This window comes from Conger conger, chromosome 8, assembly GCF_963514075.1.
Source record: "Conger conger chromosome 8, fConCon1.1, whole genome shotgun sequence".
NCBI classification, from domain to species: Eukaryota; Metazoa; Chordata; class Actinopteri; order Anguilliformes; family Congridae; genus Conger; species Conger conger.
The window spans coordinates 4,913,233-4,940,732 of record NC_083767.1 but is presented as its reverse complement, the minus strand read 5'-3'; the positions used below and the strand labels follow the sequence as shown (position 1 = coordinate 4,940,732).

At 46.4% G+C, this 27,500-nt stretch overlaps 1 protein-coding gene across 1 annotated transcript in view; it reads left to right on the top strand.

Moving 5' to 3' along the window:
• Positions 1-27,500, top strand: part of LOC133134670 (adhesion G protein-coupled receptor L3-like) — a 177,167-nt gene that overhangs the window by 15,192 nt on the left and 134,475 nt on the right. Inside the window, exon 2 of the mRNA XM_061250937.1 lies at positions 9,581-9,794. Within this exon, the coding sequence (XP_061106921.1) occupies positions 9,581-9,794 (214 nt within the window). The remainder of the gene's footprint in view (positions 1-9,580; positions 9,795-27,500) is intronic.

Genomic DNA, 27,500 nt, shown 5'->3' with positions numbered 1-27,500 from the left:
TGTGGTGTGCTTCTGTACGAGCGAGGGACTGTTTTGGCCCGAGGCACAAGGCCTTGCTCAAAACACTTCCAGTGGACGTGGCCGTAGCCTCTGTGCTTTATTTGTGTATGCATCTATCATTAATGGCCTCCATTTTGTGTTTTCAGAAGCAAGCTTTTAAAAATTGCAAGGTTGTCATTCCGGGTTTGAATGCACTTTGAATATACATACAGCCCAGACCTGCAGTTCTTCAAACAGACGGGGTCGGACTAGACCGTACTTTAAATAAACACATTTGCACACTCGCAGTCCATGGAAATGAAAACTAGACCAAATAACATTCATGCATAAATAAATATGTGGTATTTATTTTACATTTGGTCTCCTCCGTTCCACAATATAGGCTCGGTTTCAGTTTCATGGGCAGAGATTAGCTTATTCCTGGACCAAATTGAGTTTTCTATGGAGAATCTCCATTCAAAATCGAATTCAGCCAAGGACTTGGCTTAATCTTCGTCTGGTGAAACTGGCCCGTGAGGTGGGAATGGTGATGTTCTGTATCACTGTAACTCTAGGAGGAGATGGGGCTTTATTATTCAGCCGTAGACTGCAGTCTTCTGCCTGCCCCACACAGTGCAAGCTTGGGGTTGGCTGATTGATTGCGTCGTCGCCCGTGCGGATAAACACACGTTTGCTCATCTCTGTCCTGTTTGATAATGCCGTGTCCATGTCGTGGTGCGCAAGTGGGCAGTTAATTCTCAGCACCTGCTGATTGGGGTCTGATTGGACGAAGCAGAGGAGGGCAGAGGAGCCGTTGACGAATCAGAACCGGTGGGAGTTTTCTGTTCTCTGCTCGTGCAGAACGCAGGATTTCTGATGATAAGCTTGTGATGTGCGTGTGCTACACTGATTTAATGGGCCACGGTCTACATTGCAAATTATTTTCACCATTTACAGTAAGACCACACAGATATTGGAGTATCTTTTCTGTGTTTTTGTTTTTTGTACCTTCTACTTCTTTCAAATTATTTTGGCTTAGAATCCAATCTAAGAATCTTCAAAAATTAAACCGCAATATGTAATAATAATAAGAATAACTTAAAAATATATATACATTCATAAAGTGTCTTTTTTTTGCATCCAAGTGCCTTTTAATACGAACTGTGTTCTACTGTATCTGTAGTGTTCTACAGTATACCCATTGGAGTACACCTGTATAACATACGTACCTGTCTCCCCCTGTCTGTTAAAAGTGGGCAATTGTGAACGTTTGCAAGCTCTGTTGCCTTTTTAAGTGTTGAAGAACTTAAGCATATGTAAGTCGCTTTGGATTAAAAGTGTCTGCTCAATGACGCGAATGTAAAATGTAAATGTAAGTGGACTTAAACTGAGTGTTCAGCTATAGCCCCGTACACATGAAATGGGGTCTATAAGGGTCTGAATGAGGTGTCCCTCAATTGAACACTGTTTTGTGCTGGTGTGTGTCTTGTGATGTGTGTGTATGTTGTGTGCTGGTGTGTGTCATGTGATGCGTGTGTGTGTGTGTTGTGTGCTGGTGTGTATCTTGTGGTATGTGTGTGTTGTGTGCTGGTGCATGTTTTGGTGATGGTGTGTATTTTTGGGATGGTGTTTGTTTTTGTAATGGTGTGTGTTCGGGGTCTGTGTTTTTGTGCGGTTGTGTGTTGTGTGTGGGTGAGTGTTTTTGTGTTGGTGTGTGTTGTGGGTGTGCGCTGTGAGCCGGTGTGTGTTGGGGGTGTGTGTTGTGTGTGGGTGAGTGTTTTAGTGTTGTGTGTGTTGGGGGTGTGTGCTGTGAGCCAGTGTGTGTTGGGGGGGTGTGCTGTGTGTGAGTGAGTGTTTTTGTGTTGGTGTGTGTTGGGGGTGTGCGCTGTGTGCCGGTGTGTGTTGGGGGGGGTGTGCTGTGTGTGGGTGAGTGTTTTTGTGTTGGTGTGGTGTGTGTTGGGGGTGTGCGCTGTGTGCCGGTGTGTGTCGGGGGGTGTGTGCTGTGTGTGGGTGAGTGTTTTTGTGTTGGTGTGTGTTGGGGGTGTGCGCTGTGAGCCGGTGTGTGTTGGGGGTGTGTGTTGTGTATGGGTGAGTGTTTTAGTGTTGGTGTGTGTTGGGTGAGTGTTTTTGTGTTGGTGTGTGTTGGGGGTGTGCGCTGTGTGCCGGTGTGTGTCGGGGGTGTGTGTTGTGTGTGGGTGAGTGTTTTTGTGTTGGTGTGTGTTGGGGGTGTGCGCTGTGAGCCGGTGTGTGTTGGGGGTGTGTGTTGTGTATGGGTGAGTGTTTTAGTGTTGGTGTGTGTTGGGTGAGTGTTTTTGTGTTGGTGTGTGTTGGGGGTGTGCGCTGTGTGCCGGTGTGTGTCGGGGGTGTGTGTTGTGTGTGGGTGAGTGTTTTTGTGTTGGTGTGTGTTGGGGGTGTGTGCTGTGTGTGGGTGAGTGTTGGGGGTGTGCGCTGTGTGTGGGTGAGTGTTTTTGTGTTGGTGTGTGTTGGGGGTGTGCGCTGTGTGCCGGTGTGTGTCGGGGGTGTGTGTTCAGCGGTGCCAGTCACACACCCCTGGCCCTGTGTAAGGCTGTGGGGCGGGCAGGCGGGCAGGGCAGGATGTTGGTTTTGGCAGATAACATCCCCAAAGCTGTGCAGGGGCCCGAAAGTTGCGCGGGGAACAAAGGATGGGAAATTGGCAAACAATATGATTAGCAGAACAAAGCCCTGTACTCTGCAGCTGGGGCTGGCCCACCCCCAGGGCCCACAGCTCAGAGAAAACTCACTCTTTTATTTATTTTAATCTTCATTTTTTAACTGCCTGCACTCTGAACTGAATTCTAATGAATTGTTTTGTTTTCTTTGTCACCGGCACATTGATCCGGATGAGACTTCTGGGAGAGTGACCGTATGTTTCCTCGTATGAGTTGTGCGTCTATTGTCGTAGTTTTAACACTTTTGTCCGATGACACCATGCGATTAAATAATACATTTTTAATAGTTACATGTAAACGCATAGACAAGAAGGAGAATGATATTTAGCATATTTATTCAGTTGATTTTATTTATTTATTTATTTTATTTGCTATTGCTCTTTTGGAGACTGTTTATTGCATTACATTGCAACACTCGGTTTTGCAACCATTGTGAACTCCCAATAAGAAGTGAACTGTCCAAGAGTGCTACAAGGACACACCTCCAGCTCTGATGGGTAGATATAAGAACTTAAATCCCTCTTCCACAAATCACGGTCCAGAAGGGTTTTCCACCCTCCCTTTACCTGGAAGTCAGGTGTGTTCACCCTCCCTTTACCTGGGAGTCAGGTGGGAAGACAGTCTGGCCAATCAGTAGCCTGTGGTTCAATTAATTTTCTTTGGAGGAAAGAAAACCAGGGCCGGATTTGGATTTGAGTGCCAGAGTATCCCTGGTTTAAATGAACATGTAATCGTTGTTGCTTAACGACATTTGTAAACTTGCACACAAGGACCTTGGAGGATCACAGATCAACTGAGACATTTCGCATGTGAAAAGCCTTTAAGTACATGCAAAACCAACAACATGACCAATGATAGGTCAGGGTGTGTGTTTTGCACCAATCATTGGTTGTGTTGTTAGGCCCAGGGATGGTTGACTCCTAGCCAGAGGTGGAAAGTACAGGGGTCAGAAAGTACGAGTGCTGTGTGTGTTTCTCCCACCCCCAGCTCATTTCACTCATTACTTCTACCTCCTGGCTGGAGAATTGGGCTAATTAGCAAATCCAGGTGATTTGATACTTTCTGAAGCTGGATTCTGCATGTCTGCTCCTAGCATGCAAACAATGTTATAAACACTTCTCTCGGTCACAAGTGCTTCTGGCCGGGCGGTACCAGCAAGCATTGTTGTATTTTCCTGAAATCTCTCATCCTGTGCCGTTTGAACGTGACAGTGCTGTGGTATACACTTAGCCCAAATACCGCTAAGTAGGCTAAGCAAGCCTGGCCCTGCCTTGCTGGGCTGGCTATTCCCCTCAGTGCCGCCTTCATAGTGAAATTATTCGGCCTGCTGGGAGACTTTTGGACGCATGGAGAAACTCAACAATGGCCTTGATTTTATGGGCATTAACAGAGATGGGCCGTCAGGGTTTCTGGGCATGGAAATATCTCGGACATGAGTTCCACTTCGATAGGGAAATGTTTGTTATAGATCAGAATTAGCCTTATCGACCCATTTTTCTTCACTGACCGTGGTAAATTTGCAGACGAACTGAGCTCATTTCCTCGGCCGGGCCTTGTGTGTTCACACATCTCCTGAGCTGTCGAGTGCTAGCTGTCTTTACACAGAGCCTTGGTTTGTAGCCAACATGTTTCAAAGAGTTTCTGTGAAGGAAAGCGGAAAAAAAAAAGAAATAGCTTGTTGTCCTCAGCGGAAAATGGGTTATAACTGATATCTCACTGACATGACCGTGACCTGCTGTAGTACTGAGCGATACTGTTGAAAAGGACAGACTCCGAGGAACAGAGTTTTCATTTCTTTTTATTTTAAACCGCCATCAAGTGTAAACTTTTGAGAAACGATTAAAAAAAATAATAAAATAAAAATAAAATCAGTTGTAAGCTTTGCTTGCATGACACGGATATTTGAGATTTCACGTATTGGGCTGAAAATATGAAAACCCTCCGGTGAAACGCTCAGAGAGAAGGATCTGAGGTGTTATTCCCACTTCTGTAATCACTTCACTGCCAGAGGAAAGCTGAGAGGTCACGCCGACTTAAAGAACAGGAGCGGTAACCCTCGCATAAAATCAGGGACATCGCGCTTTTAATTCGAGGGGAAAGGAATTCTACACATGTTCCGCACTCTCGTTCACCGCCAAGGAGGTGCGGACCACGAGAAGGACGGTTGCCGTGGTTTCTTCACGAAATTCCCCGCAGGTCCGGAGGTCCGGGGGTCCGGGGTTCGTTCGGTAGGAACGAGCGGAGGTGGGCGTATCTTTAGCCGCTAATCGAATAGCGGCACAATGATTCATGCGCTAATTAATCAGCGGCTTTGTTGGGCCGGTGCGAATGCGGCTCCGCTGGAGAAAGGCTGTTTGATGTGTCTGTCAATGCTCCACTTCCTCTCTACCTCATTTAAATATCTCCTCTTTCTACTGTAACCTGAAAGGAAATTAAATCCCTTTAAAGATCTTACTGGAGATCCTCGAATAATGCGGCCTATTTCCACACAATACGCAACACAGAGAGAACACAGAGGGGGGGAATGATAAGGCAAAGATATTTCATTTAAAAGGACGAAACTGAAGTTTTATTTATTTATTTATTTATTGATATTGACAGGTTATGCGGGGCCTGAACAGTTTTCTGTTTTCATTTATTCGGTAAAAGTCCTAATCTGTTGATATTAGCCCTTAGAGAGTTCCCGTGGGACGGAATGAAACCGGGCTTGTAACAGTGCTCTGGAACTGCTCTGTGGGAAACCCCCTTTCAGCAGCTGAATGGGCACTAAATGGCCTAATTTCATTTGGTTTGGGAACAATTCTGTGTGTATCCTGTGAGTCAGCATGCTATCAGTGCATTACAGCATTTACAAAACACATGGTGATGGATGGATGAATGAAGTTGATGGATGAATTAAGATTTTCCTTTGTTTTTTAGTCCATGTGAATACCTTTCATGAAACTCTATGAAACTTTATGGAGTAGTACGATGATCATTCAAAAATGTGACCTGCTCTATCAAAATCAGTCGTATTGACCCCAAAACATATTTTGAGTTTTAGAAACTACCCAAAAGAGGAGAATTTAAACTTTCTAACGCTACCAAAGTTATCTCTCTGCTCCAGATATCAAGGGAGTTGTGTCCCTTTTCATTGTGAGTGCCACCAAACCATGTTTTTGAGAATGATGACAAGCTGGCTAGCCTCCAAACAATGGCACAACTCTGGTGTGACATTCACATTTTTGCATTAGAAGCTTAAAAGCATTTTTACTCTGAATTTGGCATTAAGACATGCAGATTACCAAAGCCAGGGATTTTGTTTTACAAAATGAAGATGAAAGCCCAGAAACAGCCAAAAATGTAATGTTTTTACATGAACATGGTTTTATGTGAAATTGGCCATCGTGACTTACGACTGATTATGATGGAACGGGTCACAACTGTCGTGCACATTATGACAATGTTGAGTTTTTAATCTCCATGAGAATAGGTGGGTTTTTAAGTGCTGGCAGTTATTTGTATGACTGGAGTCCCCCAAGTTTGAAAGATTTATGGGTAGACAAACAGGATCTGACCTAGTGAACTCTTTGTTTACGGCAGGACATAGAACGTCTGAACATGCGAACACGTTCAGCGTAAAGTCAACTTTGATAGAGCACTCTATCGCTAATAGCCGTAATAGAATGCATCACTAATTAGAATACATCACATTACGTTACTCTTTGACATATAAACTGTTTGAAAGAACATCATAAAACATTGTCCAGTGGGCCGTCTGCTATCTCCTGCAGGAAGGTTTATTTTATAAATACGTCATTCGCTGTTTCACCTGGGAACACTCCTGCTTACCGCACGATGTAACATGGCAAAAAGGTATACAAACTTTAATATTCAAAAACAATATATAAAAATAAAAATGCTTGCAGTGATAGTCGAACTACTGTAGGTACCTCCCCCAGAGCATCAGCAGACATAATTAAAGTTAATATCTGCCAGCATGCAGCGGTTCTGCACATTCAGCAAAATAAAAAAGATTCATGCTTAAAAGAATGACTACAGAAGGGGCCCAGTGGGCACCAGGACATGCTTTGCTCTCGGAGAGTAGTTTTCCCTGTCTCTGCCTTGTCTTTCACTCTGCCAGTAGGCCAGCTGAAACGCTGCCATATAGGCACAGAATAGTCGGTACACCTCTCCCTCACCACCCAGGGGCTGGAGTCCGTTTGTGATGCTCGTGGACCATTTCAGTAATTTAAGACAGTTGTGGCATTTGGTTGCTTGCTTACATTAGCGTTTTATGCACTCCCGCGTCTGAATTTATTCTGTTTTTCTGGAAGGTTAATGCTGGACTCCCGCGCCGGAAACCGTTAACAGGAAATGTCAAACGTCCCCATCGCGTTTGAGAGCGGGGGCCGTTACTCGTTCGCTCGATGGAGTGATACGTCTGATCTGCTACGTGACCATCTGCGCCGTCGTCTCCACCAGATTCGAGGAACAGACATTAATAATTCATTTTCAGGTTTTATTTAAAGCACAGATTTGACAGTGCCGCTCAATCAACAACCCTAAAGCTAAAACTCTGCTTCTGTAACTTCCTAGCCCATCTCAGTTCCTGATTTCTATGTGTTTGTTTTTTTGTGTCTGTATGTCCATGGTACTTCCCTTAGGGTAAAACAATTTCTTACCTATTTACCATGATATGGTTTTTCATTCTATTATTATTATTGAATGTGAATGTTGTTCTGGGCGTAGAATCCAGCACAAAAGACACCGTACAGTACAGAGCATATAAACACAGTTTACGCTGGGTGAATGGGCAGGAATATCTAAAGTGATGCAGGCTATCAAGGTAACCACAGCATTAAAAGATGATTGATTTTAATTGGTTGCAAGCTTTGGTGATTGCTAAACTGCTTGTTACAAATTATTAAAAAGAACAAAGTTTAATGGCCAAACAGTCCATTTGTCAACCCAGTTCAGTCAGTCTTGGTTTGATTTGGGCTGTGGAGTGTTCCAGGCCATAGTATCTGTGATTCAGCTGTGCTGTGTGTGCTCAAATATTGAGTGAGATATTTACAGACATTTTTTTGTTATTGGCAAACCTGTAGAAAGCCAGGAACAGCTGGGATATGACTGGCTAACTGAAATAATAGATTGTTCTCTGGTCTCATTGTTTCAAGTGTTGACAACATCTGTGATATATTATGTGAAGGACATGGCTTTCCTGTGAAGATCGCTTCGGTACAGTGCATTCCGATGCACGTTTCTCATTGACTGGAATTATGTTTTGTTGCATCTGATTCTGAAAGATTGAATTGTAGAAACATTTGGCCTTTTAATACTGGTATTTTTTATTTCTTTATTTTTTCACACCGATGTGCGCACAGTGAATGCACATTCTCTGGGGCAGATTTACTGTCATATCCAGTTTGATGGCATGACACATCATAAGGTTTAATGGCCATGCAGATAAAAAGGGTGATGTTGCTATGGTTACCTTTGAAGGAATTTACCTTTGTCACACAGTCAGGCTCAGAGGGGCCTGGACTGGGATGTGCTCAGTGTTATAGTCTAGCGCATTGCTCTATGTTCCCTGAAAGCGGGCAGCGTGGAGAGAATGTGAGATAAATGAGAATACATTACTAACTCATTACTGAGTGCCTCTGTAAATTGAATTTCTTGTTTTCATATAAACCCCCGTAAATGAATATTTGGAAAAAATGTCATCCTTAAATCCACTCATTTGTAACAATTGTAAAACTGTGAACAAGACACTTAAATATTGGTATAACATGTAATATAATTTTGCCACATTATATAATTAATTAAATACTAATTATGAATGATTCATATCTATATATGTGCTAACTCATAAGCATTTCTCACATTAAGACATGCACATGTGGTTATTATTTTGTTCAGATATGGACATTAGCTGCTTTTTTGTGATGTCAAATAGTTTTATGTGTCTCGGTGCGTGTGTGTGTATGTTTGTTTGTGTATGCGTGCGTGCGTGCGTGCGTGCGTGCGTGCGTGTGTGTGTGTGCTATGTTATTCTATGTGAGTCTATGTTATTTTACAGAAAGAGATGTACTGTCTGCATTCCAGTAGAGAAAACTGCTCAGTGATGTGTCATAAACGACCCTGTTGTTCTGTTATCTGGAGAGATTACATTGTGATTCAATGTCAACCTTTTGTGAGCCTGTAAATCTAATAGGGGTTCCCTTTCATCCTCTTTAAATGCATAGGTATAAAAGCATTTAATTACCGATCCTTATGATTCATTGTGGCCAAGAGTGTTTTGTCCCTATTATTTTGTTGAAAAAAAGGCAATGATGTTCAAGTGAATGGGATGCAATTATAGGCAATAGGATAGAAGACAAATGAAATATTATGTACTTCATGTATGATGCTAAAGGTCATTTCTGATGTGCATATGAAAAAGATTTTTCTTGGTGTGATGGTATGTGTGTGTGTGTGCGTGTGTGTCTGTCTGTGTATGTGTCAGAGAGAGACATCTGATCCAACAAATATTGAGTCCTAAAGTTGAAATGTGTTTTATTCTCAATACATATAAATATACTGTACATGAATACAATTCAATTTTACACAAAGACGCTTTACAGAGTAACAGAAGGGTAGGAAAAAAGGGGAAATACCAGCCCTGAGGCCCAAAAACGTCTTAGTAGGGAGAAGAACGCTCAAACATTGGCGAGAAAAAACTCCCTGATGGGAAGACATCTCAGGAGGAACCCGGCTAAAGAGGGGGAGCCCATCCTCCACTGGCCTATAGGTTGAGATCATAACATTTCATGTATTCAACTAGCCAGTAATACAAAACAGGTACATCCAGAATATTCCAGAAGAAAGGAAACCCGTGTCCCCTGTTGACCCCTGTTGACCGTGAGAACTGCTTCCTGTTCCTGTTGCAGCGTTGAGCCGGGTGCCGGTCCTCATGGCGGTGGTGCGCAGGGAGCTGTCGTGCGAGGGCTACCCCATCGAGCTCCGCTGCCCCGGCACCGACGTCATCATGATCGAGACCGCCAACTTCGGCCGCACGGACGACAAGATCTGCGACGCCGACCCGGCCCAGATGGAGAACACACAGTGCTACCTGCCCGACGCCTACAAGATCATGTCCCAAAGGTGAGTCTCTACCTGCCCAACGCCTACAAGATCATGTCCCAAAGGTGAGTCTCTACCTGCCCAACGCCTACAAGATCCTGTCCCAAAGGTGAGTCTCTACCTGCCCAACGCCTACAAGATCATGTCCCAAAGGTGAGTCTCTACCTGCCCAACGCCTACAAGATCCTGTCCCAAAGGTGAGTCTCTACCTGCCCAACGCCTACAAGATCCTGTCCCAAAGGTGAGTCTCTACCTGCCCAACGCCTACAAGATCCTGTCCCAAAGGTGAGTCTCTACCTGCCCAACGCCTACAAGATCATGTCCCAAAGGTGAGTCTACCTGCCCCATGTCTATAAGATCATGCCCTAAAGATGAGTCTCTACCTGCCCCATGCCTACAAGATCATGCCCCAAAGGTGAGTCTACCGGCCCCATGTCTATAAGATAATCTCTCGCCCTGAGTGTGTTGTTGAAGTGTCAATGAGCGAGACACCATTTACCATTTAACCCCATCCACGTCATTGACTGATACTGTATACATGTGTTCTGATGCTTTCATAGGACTAGTACAAAATAGGCTGAAATTGCCTTCTAGGGGGCAAAGTGGAAAGAGGTAATGCGTGTCTTGAGTCAGGCGGGGTGACCGGTTGACCAGGAGGGGTCGCTGGTGTGCGATGACACCCCCCTGCCCCCTGCCAGTACCCTCCTCCCCAGGGCAGGGCTATGGCCCGTAATGAGTCTTCCTGGGGGGCTGGGGGCTGCAGTGGGTTTCGGTACAGCCGGGCTTTGGTACCGGACCGCGGGCCCGTCCACAGACTGGAGCAGAGCCTTAATGCCGTAAGCCCAGAGATCCGGCCTGTTGCGTCTACACGGGAGTGCAGAGCCCATTCATTCCATCACCCGTTTAATGAAGTGATCTCTGTTTCGATAGACCTGTTGAATGGTTTTTGTAGAGATTCATAATGAAAAATAATTGTGCGCACTTGACACATCTCTCTGTTCTGCCGTGAGGATCTCCCGTATTTGCATATAGATTGCCGGCGTATTGCGTGTTTCGGCGAAAGACATCACTTCACTTCACAGTACTTGTTGTATTGGGAATATTCCTCAGAAAACCGAAACAGATAAATCTCCACCTGACTGCTGCGTTAATCACAAAACGCTCAATGAATTAAATTTGAGAGCGTGTGGGATTTTAACTTTATACCATCACTGACCTGAGCGATCTGGTCTTTATATGTTAACCTGCTCTGGAATACCAATGAGACTGGAACATTGGCCACCTGACTAATACATCTTGGGTAGTTACTGCTGTAAATTCATACCTACAATAAATTTGCTTTGATGGAAATCAATGTTCGTTTCTAAATCCTTTGAATACATTATCTATGATTGGGCTCGATGAATGAAAATAGTCAGTCAGGGCTTTCTTGCTAGGTTTAGCGCTATGCCCGGAAATAGTTGCATTGTGGGGGAAATATACAGTTACATAGAAAAAATGCAGAACCCCATATACACAAGCCGAGCTATACCTTAGGACTGATTGTCTTACATAGTCGGTGCAGCCGGAATCCATCTCTCGCAGAAGGTTGTGAGACAGAGAAACTCTTCCAAACGAAACACACCTTCCCTGGATGACACTATGCCCTGACCAGGGATTCACATTCCCCCCCAGAAGTGCCCAGACTCCAGTGGTTACTGGAGGTATTGCAGCTCATTAATCCTCCGGTGGCAGAACTTTTCTCTTAAGTTTTTGGACAGAAATGTGGACTATTTTGGACAAAAAAATCTTCACACTGAACTAATTACTCTCCCGGGAACTATTTCTTTCTGAGCCGCAGAGAAGAAGATATGTTTTTTTTCATTCCTATTTATCCCTTTGTGTTTAGGTACCCAGTGCACATGTTCTGGTGCCAAAACAACCCCTGCAGTCAAACATGGCCGCCTCCATTAATGTGCCATTGAGCAGCTCCCATAGGAATCCGTGCGACCGGCTCCGTGGAGCCTGCAAGCGGAGGTTTCTCCTGTTCTCACGCCGTATCTCCGCGGCCCAGACAGGCCGTGCCACAGAGAGATGACACACGGTTCAGAACCATGCCTCTCCTGTGACCCAGATCCTGTGCTCACACTGCAGTGGCCTCACAGATCGTGTTATGAACCGCAGGAACCCAAATTCAGCTCACGATGAATTCCAATCTGACGCACCTGAAGTGTGTCACAAAGTGCCAGCTTGGGCCAAGTGCACGACAGTTTCAGTTGCCCTTCGGAAGAAACCCAAAACTCGTGTTGCTGATGGGGACCTCCTGTAGTTTAGACAGGGTCAGATGGGATGGGCTGTAGTAGCTCATCTCTGTTAGCCTGTTTCTCCTTCACTCGAGCATACTGTATTTTACACTAGCAGTTAGCGTTCCAGTGCTCTATTGTGCTGCTTGTGTTTGTACATGAAATTATTATATAGCACTGACTGAATGATCATTTTAAATCATTGTGCTGGGGCTGTTAGTGTTTATATCCCGCTGAACAATCTGTTATGTGCAGTTCTAGAAACTGCCTTCATCAGTAACAGCATACATACACTATATGTCATTGTCAGGAGTAAAAAATGAACACCTCATGTATATACTGTACTGTATATATCTATTTGAGTGGGTGTTCGTGTTTCGTATCGTCTTGTGCGCGGCCAATATATTGGCATATAATTACAATATAAACGACGACCAGGAGTATTATCTTTAATGAGCCACTACTTCTATGGTTTCCTCTCCCGAGCAGAGATGGAAATCACAGAGTAAACCAGGGGAGGAGAGGCGGGGGGGGGAGCAGTGCAATAATAGATCTGTTCTGTAAAAGAGTCTCCCTCCCCCTCAGTACACTAATCCAGTGCTGATGAATCAGGCTAGCACGGCGGAACTAAGGCCCCACTGCGATGAACACCTCTCCGTTTTCTCCCTCCGACAAGGACATCACACACTCACACACATCAGAAAAGGAGCTGTTGTTGTACTGAAAGGTGGAAGGGGAGGGGGCAGGGGGGGAGGGGAGAGGGGGGATCTGGAGATATTTGCTGCTATAGTGACACAACTTGAGATTTGCATGTGAACAGTTGCGAGAGGTTTATCACGCGGAGAAAGACGCCCCCGGCCAGTGTAGAAACGCACAGCTGTTGCTAGGATGCCGGCTTGTAAGCTCATTAGAAATAGAACAAAACAAAATCTTCAAAGACGGTTCCAAGCGCAGATAACACGGAGGGTGACGGCGAATAAGGGGGATGGAGGATGGAAGCCCATCGGTTTGGATTTCGGCGCAGATTTACCAGATGCCAGTGTGACACAAACACTCTCGCTGACGGACAGGCCACACTGATGCGGGTTTTGACAGGCTTTTGTCACAGCTTGGCTACGTTTTTGTGACAGACTACACCTGCATCGATATCCGATAACGCCTCGCGCCCGTTTTCACACACGGGCTTTTGTGTCCCCCCCCCCTGTTCTCTGACACATCTCGAAACATCGCGCTTCGTTTTTCGAACCGTGCCCTTGCGTTTTCGCATAACGTTACGCCAATTCCCTCGGCCGTTATTTTTTTAATCTTAACTGATTGATGTACTTGTGGGCACTCACAGCACAGATTAAAACTTGGCTTGTGTCTGACACAGAGCAGCCCATCGCGGTCCTCCGGAGTCACCGTGCCGATCGCGGCCCCTCTTACCGCGTGCGTCTCGGGGCCAGTGCGTTTGGCCCCCCGGGGGCCTCCTGCTGCCCCTGCTGGTGTTGGGTTTACTCATCTCACCCGCACGTTCCGGGCCTCGTTCACACCCTGCGACCGTATCCCGGGTGATGCCTCCGCCCAGCGGGCTAAAAGTCATCGGATGTAAATCAGCATTGACGTGTGCGGAATCGTAACTATCAATGGGGTCATTTTCTTCTCAAATAAGGGGGTTATTTTCTCCCCCGAAAAAGAAAGAAGGAATGCTTTCATTCCCGTTCCACACTGGAGCGGGTGTCCTTCATGCCTTGAGGGGTTTTTTTTTTTATTCTGTTTTTTAATTTGGGACAAGATGTACGAGGGAGTGATCTCCCCTCATCCAGATATGCTGCTCTGTTGCATTGTTTAATGTGGGTCCTAATAGTCCTTTTCCAAATGAGGCCCTGGGTAAGTGGCTGGAAATGCAGTAATGCATCTCAAAAAGGGAAAGTGCTCTGCGCTGATGCCATGATTGCTCCTGTCTTGACAGGAAGAATGGTCCAAAGCCATTTCCTCCCTGGCAAGATGTCTTAGAGCGCGCTGATGCAGGTGCATCACTGATTCTTAAAATGGCACTCTCATGTTAGCCTCTGGGTGGGAGAGCACATTTCCAAATAAAGTCAATGAGTGTTCATTCAGGAAAAAATAATCTTGTGTTAAGTGTGTTAAATCTGAATACCCAGGCTCTGCGGACGGCTCTGCTTTGGGAAAATGTTGCGGTGAATAAATCTGCTGTTTAATAAACCATGTGTGACACGGACCAATTAAGATTTCGCTTTCGGAACCGAGAATTAACGTTAATTATTTTTAGAATTCTGTATGTGGTAGACAGATAATGTGATGTTAGACTTTCTTTGTATTGCTCGTCGTATGCAATTATGCAAAAACACTTGTAATGTAATTGTTATACATCAGCAGGAAGGGCGACGTATTATTCATTGTGTTTCCCACAACCTTGTGTAAGGACAGTCGTGCCATGGTGTCCCTGAAAGAAACTCTTCAAAAGCCTGTGATAAAATCGAACAAAAATTGCCATTTTTCCTGGCGAGCACATTTTCTTCTTTGTGTTACGCCCTCCCAGGGCACCGCCGCCGTCCAGGCCTGTAATTACTCCTGATATCAGAGACATATATCACACGGATCTCCACAGACTTCACACGCTACCTAGAGTGGGCCGATATCACCAGGGGCTCTGCTGAATGCGATCCCAGGAGGAGATACAGGTCAAAGGCAAACAAAGAAAGTTTGCTCTCAAGTCTTCTCAGAAGTTTTGCCGTTTCCGCTCTTCATTTTTTAGGCTTTTTCTGCTTTATTGGACAGGACAGCAGAGAGAGCGAGAGAGAGAGAGAGAGAGAGAGAGAGAGAGAGAGATGTTTTGAACGCCTGATGTCTCAGCTGACATTACATTCGAGTTATTTCGCTGATGCCTTTATCCAAAGCAACTTACAGTTGATTAGACCAAGCAGGGGCCAATCCCCCCTGGAGCAATGTGGGGTTAAGGGCCCTGCACTATATCTTATTGTGGCATCACTGGGGCCTGAACCACCAACCTTCCAGGTCCCAGTGAAGCCAGATAGCCACTAATTACAGGCACCTTCACCCTTAGGCTACAGGCCCTGTAGCCACTAAGCTATAGGACTCCCTAAGTGATGGGCATGTGAATGCCGCTGAACAGGCTACAGCACTGAGGCACCTCTTGTTTCCTCTCGTCTGCCTTCCCGAGTCCTCGATCGTTCAGACCGCTCCTCGCCAACACAGCGGTGGCCATTTTGTGTCGGGCTGTGTTCCACCGAGCGACCCTCTGCGCATACGGTGTGACCCTCTCAGCCACTGGGACGGAGGGCAGACAGTGGGGCCAGGAGGGCACTTAGCAACACGCGTCTCTATTGTAATCAGCTCCGAGGAGCCACTGGCACTCTCCGCTCCGCCGGCCCAAACCTTGGCAGCCAGCGGCCTGTTCGTGTCAGGCAGGAGTTAGCGGTAATTATAGCTTGCGTTGCACATCCTGTTATGGCTGTGCTTTTAGGGTAAATCTCAAGGAACGGTCTGCTCGTTAGCCCCTTTGACGAACGATTCCCAGTGAACACTTCCCGGTGAAGGGTGTCGCCCCAAATTCTTTCTGGCTCCATCTCCCCCGGACCTCTCATCTAGCTCATTCGCGTCAGCTTGGACTTTTTGGCCAACTTCAGTATTTGGGGATTTTATAAGAAGTGATGAAATAAAGGGTTGGTTTATCTTCGACTTTTAAATATTTATTCAAAACTTATATTCTGTTTGGTGTGAATTCTGTAACACAAGCAGATGAGTATCGATGTTTGTGTTTTCATTGGCAAGTTCCCAGCTAAATGAAATGACATTTGTACAGTTTGCTTTTTTTCTGTTGACTTACTAATAGAAAAGTTATGGCTCAGGCTGTTATGCTGCAAGAATATGGAGGAACTTTGACATGTTTTTGCTCAACTGCTTTTGTGATTGTCTGTGTTTTTTTTCCTTATTCGGGCGGTCGGGGAAAGGTTATATTCTAATGGAGAAGATACATTTTGTTTGAAAGAAAATAAGATATGTTTGCATTAATTTGAAGCAAAGGCCAAGGATGAGTTTACTGTAGGCTAAGTCACATGACCTGGATACCTGAAAAACAAACGCTCTTTCAGAAAGGTCATCCATTTTGAGACAGGCGACTGTGCTGATGGGTTCAGAGAGGGGAATCTATGTAGTAGAGTTCCACAGAACCTCCACGTCTTCCCTAACCCTCGTGAAACTTCACTACCGTTTGAAACAGCCATTCCAATTTTGCACTTGGACGATTCACGTAATGCAGATAGACTGGCATTTTCACGAGAAAACGCGATTTGGCAGTTTTCATCAGTTCACTTTGCGAGAAATGAAATTCTGTCATCCAGGGTCGATTAGACGCATCTCCGTGAAGTCTCGCAAGGCCCGTGCTGCATTTCAGCACGGTTGGCTTTTCCCACGTGTGTTTTTTGAAATGAGTTTTTGGATGAAATCACATTTGTATGATCTCTAAATGATATACAAAACAGCGGACGAATGCGACTTCTTTTTAGGAGAACCAGTCTTCTTATTTGATCCCTGACTTCGTCTCTGTGTACAAGTTCTCTGCTCTCCTAGACCATTAGTATTATTTTTTTTTATACCACAGTACCCAAGCCTGGATAAGCCCCAGTAGAATGACATAAGCACAATAAGGAGAAACGCTTCCATGCGGAACGGTCTTCCGTACCACCGGAAACGGCACGTCCCTGGAGACTAATAAATGCTCGCGGTGTGGGACGATTACTTGTGGAATTTAAACCCGATTGCTCGCGCGCCCCGTCTTTCTCCATTACGTAACATTCGTGTAAGGACCGAAAGCACTTTCACGGAGCGCGGGAGAATGTCATCTCCACCTGTGAATGTCATCTCCACGCTGCTGTTTGCCATATCTCTGCCCTGGCCGGGCGTCTTTCGAGCTGAGAAGAATTTACTGCTTTGGCCTGGTCCATTAGCCGCTGTAACTGCACCCGGACAATCCGCCCTTGTGCCCGCGCAAGGGCTAAGGCCCGGCGCGAGTGCCTCCAAAAAGCCGTGAAACTTGTGGGATTATTCTGGAAGGCTTCCCGCGTGATTGATGTCCCAGGACGGCAGTTAGGATCTCAAGTCTGGAGAACGCTGAAGCCAGCTATAAAAGTGCCATCGCAAAAGTCATCGTCTGTCACTGTTATACCCTTCGGATTCCGGCGAGCCGTCGGGAACGTTCTGGAACGCCCCGGTCAGCGCGCTCCTCCGGTTCCTCTCGGTGTCACAGATCACAATGAGCTCTGCCTGTGAAGACCATGCGACGTCGACGTCACGGAGAGACCAGCCAGACGTGTTTCTGACTGTCTCTGGCACTGTGCAGTTTAAGGGCTCGAACTGTGACAAAAAGAGCTCATTCAGTTCAGATGTTAGGAAGTGTTTTTTTCACTCAGAGAGTGGTCGCTGTGTGGAATAGCTTGCCAGGACATTGTAATGGAGGCAGAAACACTGGGGGCTTTCAACACTACGCTTGATACGGTGCATTTAGCTTTCAGGTAAACTAAGGTACACTTAGTGGCAGGAAAAGGAAAGCATTGCTGGGCTTAATGGCCTGTTCTCACCGTTATGTTATGTTATGTTATGTTATGTTATGTTATGTTATGTTATGTTATGTTATGTTACGTTGTGTCCCACTGACTCATATCTCTTCTTTTACTCATAAGTCATGGTCTTATTTATTTATTTACTTACCATTTACTATATTTAACAGGAACAGGCAGTGGGGACCATGTATGTGTTTGATGTCCCCTGCGTCTGGTTAGGCCCGGCGTGTTTGTTTGAGTTAGCAGCTGAAGGTTTCCGAGGCGAAAGGCCCTCTCGCTGGGCGAGGTGAAGGCGCCCTTTTCAGCCTGGCTCTCTGCGCGTCCTCCGGCTATTCAGCTCATGTCCGAGCCCTGTCACAGCTCTCTGGTTCTCTTTACGCTAATTTGTGTAGCCGCCCCGGCCCGTATTAATGCCTCTTTTCAATTCCACACGCTGACCTCCCTCCCTCCCAGAACTCCTCGAACACAGCTTGCTCCCGCCAGAAATGTTTTAGCCTTTCACTGGCTGTCACGCATTTAAATTTAAATTTAAATAAATAGGAAAAGGGAATTTCTTTTACCACATCCAGAAATAAAGCACAGGCTCTACGACGCATTGTCTATGTTTTATATTTAAAGTGTCAGCCTCTTATTACTGTATATGAATGAAAGATTTTCATATATAACTGTATCACCGCATAGTTTTACAGGGTTGAGTGTGATGCCTCAGAATGAATGTTTGTTCGTTTTTTTCCCCCCAAAAGTCAGTGTTAAGACTGCATTGCTTTCAGTTACCTGTTGTAGCTGTGACGTGAGCATTAGATTGGTTCAGGTTCTTGTTAATCACTTACGCGTTTGTGATGTTACACCTTAAGGGGTGAGAAATGCAGAGTTGTTGACTCTGATCCGTGCGCTAGCTCGGCTGCGCGGGGCGCGGGGGGGGGGGAGGCCACGGAGGGCTCTGTTTTTTTTCCTCGCCGTGACGTTGTCGTGGAGACGCTGCCGTCTCCCCTCTCCCGAGCAGATGCCGGCTGCCGCCGTTTGTTCTGGGGTGTCGTGTTTCCTGTGGGCGGGGTGGCGCGGGAGGGCGGGGGCTTGGCGCGAGGGGACTCTGGTCCCAGTCGAGCGGCGTCCCAAGCTGTCGCTGTCGGAACGCTTCCAGGCCGTCCGCGCGTGAACCCGTCTCGATTCCCCCGCTCACGCTGGCCCTGCGCCCCTCCCCGCCCCCCTCTCTGTCCGTGGCTCAGGGCGGGCGGACATTGTGCAGTTTTCTCACGGGCTGTGTCCACAGGAGCCGGGATGCCCTCACACACCGTGTGAGGTCGGACTGTGACACCGTTCAGATGGTACCGCGGACCATACGGGCCCCCCTCGCCAGATCATAAAAACATCATGGACGCAACCATGTCCTGATTGGTCCGTGGTCAAATCGAAACGCAGAATCTGCTCGCAAGACCTCTCACTCACGCCGGACGAATTCAAGCTGATCGTGCCCCGATGTTTTCCATGTCAAAGAACACTCGGCAGCCTGTAAGCCGGTCAGATCGGGTCAGACAGTCTTACACAGCTAGCGAGTAGCGACGTTAAGACCAAGCGTCGTGCTGCAAGTTTCCTCTAAACGGGACAGAGATCCATAGGCCAGCCCCTCTGGGTGCTGCGCTCAGATTGACCACCGGGGGCAGCGGACTGGCCTGCTCTTCTTCCCCTACCCAGAATCCCTCTGGGGACGCGGTTGACACTGCAGCTTCCTCTGTGAGCGCTCCACTCTGCCTCAGGCCCCGGGCCTGCCTGCCACAGGTTCACTTCAGGACTCTGATCTGCCTGAGCGCGGGGATGCTAATGACAGTCGCTTCGCTGCAGCTGGTGTTAATGAACTGGGTAGGAGCGCTGCCTCCGTCGTGCTGTCTCGTAAGGTCAGCCCATGATATCTGTGTGGGAGGGCACAGTAAATTAGGTGCAGTACTGGACCAGTGGTCTTTCCCACGCAGGTTGTGTAGTGTATGCATAATTGGAAACAATCCTCACTCTGTGTTGATTTAGGAAAAAAAATAGTGTAAAAAAAATGATTTAATGACTGGTGCCAGAAGCCTGTGTAGCTAGCAGGTGTAGCGGCTAAAGAATACAATGTAGGAGAGTCAGACGTGTTTGATTTAAATCAGTTTCCATCGGATCCCAAGGATAGCAGATCCTGAATGTGTATGTTCTCCCATAAGCTCAGGTTTAAAGACATACACACAGGTTTAAAGATGTACACGCAGGTTTAAAGATGTACAAACAGGTTTAAAGACGTACACACAGGTTTAAAGATGTACACGCAGGTTTAAAGACGTACACACAGGTTTAAAGACGTACACACAGGTTTAAAGACGTACACGCAGGTTTAAAGATGTACACACAGGTTTGAAGACTTACACACAGGTTTAAAGATGTACACGCAGGTTTAAAGATGTACACGCAGGTTTAAAGATATATACGCAGGTTTAAAGATGTATACGCAGGTTTAAAGATGTACACGCAGGTTTAAAGATGTACACGCAGGTTTAAAGATGTACACACAGGTTTAAAGACGTACACACAGGTTTAAAGATGTACACGCAGGTTTAAAGATGTACACACAGGTTTAAAGACTACACACAGGTTTAAAGATGTACACGCAGGTTTAAAGATGTACACACAGGTTTAAAGATGTACACACAGGTTTAAAGACGTACACGCAGGTTTAAAGACGTACACGCAGGTTTAAAGACATACACGCAGGTTTAAAGACGTACACACAGGTTTAAAGATGTACACACAGGCGAGTTCACAGACTGCGTTCAGACTGTTGTTTTCCAATCAGCGCGAAGCAGTCACCCCTCTCACTGGGACTGATTGGCACGAGATGCGTTTCAGCAGCTCAGCCTCCTTGTGGTAATTGCGATGGCACCTTTACATGTTAAAGTTAATGAGCTGTTGGATACGGATGAATTCATAATTATCACACATCGCCAACAAGCCCTGTTTGTCAAAATGACCTTTTAAATTTCCGCTCGTAACCCCTTCGAGCACTCCCACCCCACTCTTTGAAACATAACCTGGGCGCCATTTCATTCCCGCACATCTAAATCATTACAGCTGCGTTGATGTGTACTTGTAAACTTTATGGAATTACAAGTAACATTTTTATTTGGTTTTCCATAATATTCAGTCTTATTATCATTTAGTGCCATTTTATTTATGCGTAATAAGCTTAGAATTGAAAGGGCCTTTTATGGGGAGTAATAAAATACATTTCAGAACAAATGTAAATTTAGTCAATTTACAGGAGCCAGTTGTTGTTGTTTTTACACTTGGTCTTAAGGGAGATATTACTTTTATGATTGCTCTGACATGTTTTCTGCTCGTAAATCTCTTTTTTTTCTGACAGGAAATATTAAACATGTAAGCTTCTAACTTTGAAAGGGGCTTTATTGCAGTGTTGTTATTTAGAAAGACTGAAATGTTTGCTCAGGCTTTTCCAGCAGTGGCTCTGTGTGTAAAAGCTCTCAGTCACCCTGATCTCTCGCTGGGCATCACGGTCGAGGTCAGAGCCAATCAAACCTCCCCCTCCAGGCCAGGGCTACTGCTGGCTTTCTTAATTTATTAATATGATTGGTTGCCTGGAGATCCAGCTCACCTGGAGTCCCCGGTCTAAATGAATCTCTGATTAGAGTTGAAGAAAGGAAATCAGGAGAAAAATCGGAACAGACCTTGAGGGCCAGACTTGATTATTTTTGGCTTGGGATATATACTTTATCACAGCATTTGGGCTGTGTCCTGCCAATGTTAGCATGAGCTAAAATTAGCGATGGTTTCCCTGGGTTTCTGCTGCTTTCGCTCCTTCTAAATGGCTAGTGAGACATTCTCCCCTCCGATTAGTTCACGTTTGCGTCTTCTTACACAGGCTTGGTGTAACTGCAATAACAGATTTATTAATTATGATTTAAGAGATGGTTGAGCTTCACAGATTGTGCTGTTTTGCTATCGTATGTGTTGTTACGTATTGTATTTGCAATGTAGGCATATGTGTGAATCAGCTGAATGTGTCCTGCACATGAATATTCTTAACAATGTTGCTTTAAGAAAAGTGATAAAATAAAAAAAATAAAACACGCAGTTAAAGCAATAGATTGTAGACCTAAGATCGACATGTAATACTGAATGTATGCGCTGAATTATTATTATTATTAGGTACTGTATGCATTAACACGGATTATCTTGGTGGAGAAGTCTGCCAGATAGGTGGGGATGTTCAGGAGCAGGTTGTGCTAGCTGTCGCTGTTCTGGGTCATGTGACCGCCGTGTGATTAACTCCCGGGAGCGTCTCCCGGCCGAGCCTCTCTTCCGCGCCTCAGCGGCTCTGACGCAGACAGGACGGGCCTCGGCGTCGCTTTCTGGACGGCGTGCCACGCGGACGCGCTGGCGCCCGACGGGGCGCTCCATCTGCGGGACTGAGAGCGGGTCTGCGGGGTCACACTGAAACGGAGGGGGAGGGGCGTACCGGTGGAGTTACGCAGGTGTCCGGGAATCAAAGCCCTGCTAAATCTGTGGTGGAAAATGTTCCATCAGAAATGGTCACAGCGCAGTGCGGGTGTTCTGTGTATTGGTGAGCAGCAACACACAGGGTGACATGTGTCAGTGTGCAGGGCGTACAGTAATAACACACAGGGTGACATGCGTGGGTATGCAGGGCGTACAGTAATAACACACAGGGTGACATGCGTCAGTATGCAGGGCGTACAGTAATAACACACAGGGTGACATGCGTCAGTATGCAGGGCGTACAGTAATAACACACAGGGTGACATGCGTCAGTATGCAGGGCGTACAGTAATAACACACAGGGTGACATGTGTCAGTATGCAGGGCGTACAGTAATAACACACAGGGTGACATGCGTCAGTATGCAGGGCGTACAGTAATAACACACAGGGTGACATGTGTCAGTATGCAGGGCGTACAGTAATAACACACAGGGTGACATGCTTCAGTATGCAGGGCGTACAGTAATAACACACAGGGTGACATGCGTCAGTATGCAGGGCGTACAGTAATAACACACAGGGTGACATGTGTCAGTATGCAGGGCGTACAGTAATAACACACAGGGTGACATGTGTCAGTATGCAGGGCGTACAGTAATAACACACAGGGTGACATGTGTCAGTATGCAGGGCGTACAGTAATAACACACAGGGTGACATGTGTCAGTATGCAGGGCGTACAGTAATAACACACAGGGTGACATGCGTCAGTATGCAGGGCGTACAGTAATAACACACAGGGTGACATGTGTCAGTATGCAGGGCGTACAGTAATAACACACAGGGTGACATGTGTCAGTATGCAGGGCGTACAGTAATAACACACAGGGTGACATGCGTCAGTATGCAGGGCATACAGTAATAACACACAGGGTGACATGTGTCAGTATGCAGGGCGTACAGTAATAACACACAGGGTGACATGCGTCAGTATGCAGGGCGTACAGTAATCACACACAGGGTGCATATACATGCGTCAGTATGCAGGGCGTACAGTAATAACACACAGGGTGACATGTGTCAGTATGCAGGGCGTACAGTAATAACACACAGGGTGACATGTGTCAGTATGCAGGGCGTACAGTAATAACACACAGGGTGACATGCGTCAGTATGCAGGGCATACAGTAATAACACACAGGGTGACATGTGTCAGTATGCAGGGCGTACAGTAATAACACACAGGGTGACATGCGTCAGTATGCAGGGCATACAGTAATAACACACAGGGTGACATGTGTCAGTATGCAGGGCGTACAGTAATAACACACAGGGTGCGTATACATGCGTCAGTATGCAGGGCGTACAGTAATAACACACATGGCAAGCGGGGAAAAAGGCAGAATGTACAGTAAATCTGTAGCATAAATATGTAGTTTTTAGGTGCATAATATTTGTAAGGAACATGCTGACAGCCCCTCTTGGGGCTCCACAGGAAATATGACACGTTTGCGCAGAGCTCTGAGTAGTAAACAGGGGACCAGGCTGCACTGGGCCAGAACTGCACTGGGCCCGAACTGCACTGGGCCAGAACTGCACTGGGCCCGAACTGCACTGGGCCCGAACTGCACTGGGCCCGGCTGCACTGGGCCAGAACTGCACTGGGCCAGAACTGCACTGGGCCCGTCTGCAGTGACATTACCCTTGAAGCTTGCAAACCCCAGTGGTCAGCGGAGGTACTGCGGCTTATTAAGCCTCTGGTTCGTTATCCAGTCCTTCCCGTTTAGGTGCCCAGTGTGCGTGCTCTGGTGCCAAAAGGCCCAAAAGTCAAACATGGCCGCCGCCATGAACTGGCTTCTCGCCCCATTGACCAGCTCCCGTAGGACGGCGTGGATCCGGTCAGCAGAAGCCGTCTCCAGCTCTGATATTATTATCTGGATGGTAGCAGAGGACCGTCAGGATGCTTTTTCCTCCAGCGTTGAGTTAGGCGAGATCCCGTCAAGGCCTGTTTCTGGCCCTGTCATCCTCCTGAAATCCAGCCGAACTGGGAGTAGTGTCCCACCGCACTCTGAGTGAGACTGCCCCTCCACCCCCCCCCCCCCTCCCCCGCCTCGCCCACTGCCCAAATTAGGCACCCACCCCAGAGAAGAACTCTGCACTCAAAAAAATTATCATTGCATTTACTTTAAACAAATTATGGTTGCAACATTTGTTGCATGCAATATTATTAAGTGTATGTCACTTCAACTGATTAAGCAATTGGCACAAGTACTTAATCAGTTGTCCTCCCATATACTTAATAATACTGTGTGCAACCACTGTCCATAATTTTATTAAGTAACGATTTCCCTCCAGTTTCATCTGCGATGGAATACTTACAGCCCAGTGGAATGGCCCCCAGGACTTCTCTTTCCCTCCGGTCAATATCACAAATTAAAATGAAAGAAAAAAAGAATCGATATGCTTGTAGTGTTGACGTGTTTGTGCCATAGTGACCAAAAGAGGCTAATGTGCAGTGTGTCTGTCACACACCCTACAAAAATCAAGGTTAGCGTTCCCCCTAGTTCTGTGAATCCTGGTACCCACAGTTTGTCTGTCCAATCTGCTCATTTCTCAGCATTGGGCCGCGTGTTCTGTTTTGTGTTTTAATGATAGTGTTCCGTGTTGAAAAAGGTGCACATTGCGGTAGGATTGTGTATTTAAAATGTGAGTGGAGCTTTGGGAATTAATATGTGCAAACACTAAAGACGTTGCAGCAGATTGTGAACTATTAGGCGAAGGTGTTGGCACGGCTGCTTGCTACATGTAGCATGTGTGAACGTGCGAGAGTCCCAATCGCCTTTCCACCGTCTGGAAACAACCGGCTTTTTAAATAAAATAAAATACACAAATAAATCCCCGCAGTTTGTAGACTGCTGCTAAGGAGCTTGTGCACGTATTTTATTATTTTTGGTTACCTAATGCAGGAGCTACTGTAGGCTCAACGGTTTCTATCACAGATGGAGAGGCTATCTAATGGTCAGCCATCCACTCTCTGCTATAAACCTTCTGCCAGGAGACGAGTGACAATTATAGTCATAGAATCCAGGTAAATATAACCTCTGCTTCTACGGTACACAGCAGCGGTTGTTTCTGCGAAACTTTAACAAAGACAGATTGCAAAGATGTGCTTCGGAGAAAACCTCTTAATAGCTGTACCGGTTCATACTGTTCATTTCAGCAGATTTATGTACGATAATGTTTTGCTGTCAGTGCGAACACTGAGATCTGAGGTGCACATCAACATGTGTGTCGACAGCAGTGGTTGCATTACACAACAAACAAATGTGCTTTCACTGCTGTCATTGGCAGTCACATTAATAATAATAATTGTTTTAATTTAATTATCATAATGATGTTGGGTATAATTTTAAGGAGATTTACTCCATGCTAGGAACCATACAGGAATATTTTCCGGTTGTTTTGAAAATTGTTTGCAGCTGTTCAGCCTGAGAGAAGTCGTTCTCTCTCATGTCTCTTAGTGGCCGCGTCCCCGGCCAATCAGCAAGCGGTTGAGGATGCGTTGTGTTCTCTCTTTTCCTCTCTTGGTGCAACGCGACGTTTCCACGGCGCGCACGCGTCTCCAGATTCCCTCCTCCTTCCCTTACCGGTCTCCAGAGGCGTGTCGGCGTTGGACAGAGACGCAACGCGGAGCGTCTCGTACGGGCTGTCCATTCTGACGGGACGCTGTCCCCGCTCAGGGCCGGGTGTTCTGTCACCTCAGACGCCGTAAAAAACGCAGCATTTTCCCCCACAGTCCCACAGGCAGACCCCGCGCCTCCCTGTCGCCCATTTTGGACCAAATCCTCCCCCACCACATTTGCGGATTTGAAATGTAATTCTCATATTTTTCCCGCTCCACCTTCAAGAATATAGTCTTTCTCACCTATTTATTACGCAATTTATTACGACTTGGACTCCACGAGTCTCGTCTTCCCGTTTCCGAGTTTTCCCGTTTGCTGGACAATGTTCATGAGATCCGCACTTTGGACACACACACGCACGCACACACGTTTCGTTTTGTTTTGTTTCGTTTCGTTTCGGACACTCAAGTTTTCCCGTTCGCTGGACGATGTTCATGCGATCCGCACTTTGGACACACCGAATTAAGATGTTCCATCGTGGTCAGTAAGAACATTTTTTCCCTCAGTGTGGTAATGTGCGACTCTCCCTTGAGTCTATTGGTGTCAGGAGGCGGTATGAATTCCCCCGTCGAACAGCCTTTAATCCCCTCTGTAAATCCTGGAGGACGGCGCGGGAAGGCCTGGGATAATGTCACGGCTGCCGGACGCTGCCGGACGCTGTTTGTTAGTTCATCAATATCTGCTTCCCTGTTATTTATCAGGCACGGTTCTGCATTACAGAGAACGCACAGTGACGCGGGTGTGTCCAGGGAGTCATTCCTCTCCCAGCCTGGGATACGTAACTCCACAAGCCGGCCTTCCCTCGCCAAAGCCTGTTTGCGTATGAAACGCATTTAAGATATGCGGGTTATTCTGCTCAGAAATAGATACCATCGCTTTGTATTAACGGTATTTTTTTTTTCATTTTGTATCACAATTAAGTTTCTTGAATTAATTATGACTCCTTTTTTGGAGACTAGGTGACGAATACTGTTCTGAACAGAGTAATGTCCTTTATAAAGTATTTGGGGAATGTCTAACTCGCAACAAAAGACCTCTACGTGTTTTGGAGGACTGTAGCCGAGGAATGCTGTGTTGTGGTGGGAATGAAACAGAAAGTGCTAGAAGCGCTCTGTAGAATAGGGTTTCCATGGTTACGTAGAATGGAAATGAAATAGCTGAGCTTAAAGGCTACCCAGACCCTGTGTGTGTGTGTGTGTGTGTGTGTGTGTGTGTGTGTGCATGTGTGTACGCTTGTCTGTGTGTTTACCTCAGTGAAGTATTCGAGATTTCACTGTGCGGTCGAGTCTTTGTCAGGATTTTTTCCTCTACGTTTCTGAAGCGGTTCTGTTCGAGGCAGCTGTACTGGAGATGCCTCTCAGGCCTGTCTGTGTTGCTATGCCGTGCATGTGTCCACATAAGCTCTTTAAGCGCACTTCTGTCTCTTAATGGCCACTTCCACTCCTCTGTGCGTGTAATAAATGAGACTGGACACTGTGAAAAGCTCGGGCCATTTTCCTTCCCCCCCACCCCCTTCCATTTTATCTCTGTGAGAATCTGAAACTCCTGAGCTCCCTCGGCTGTCTTGGTCCGTCAGCAGAACAAGTGTGACTCAGGAAGGTAATGTGTTTAGCGTCTCCCCAGAAGGTCACCGCAATCAATGGAGTGTGTGTGCTAAAGTAATCCTCTTAGTTTCACCATTCTTTCCGAACACAAAGGA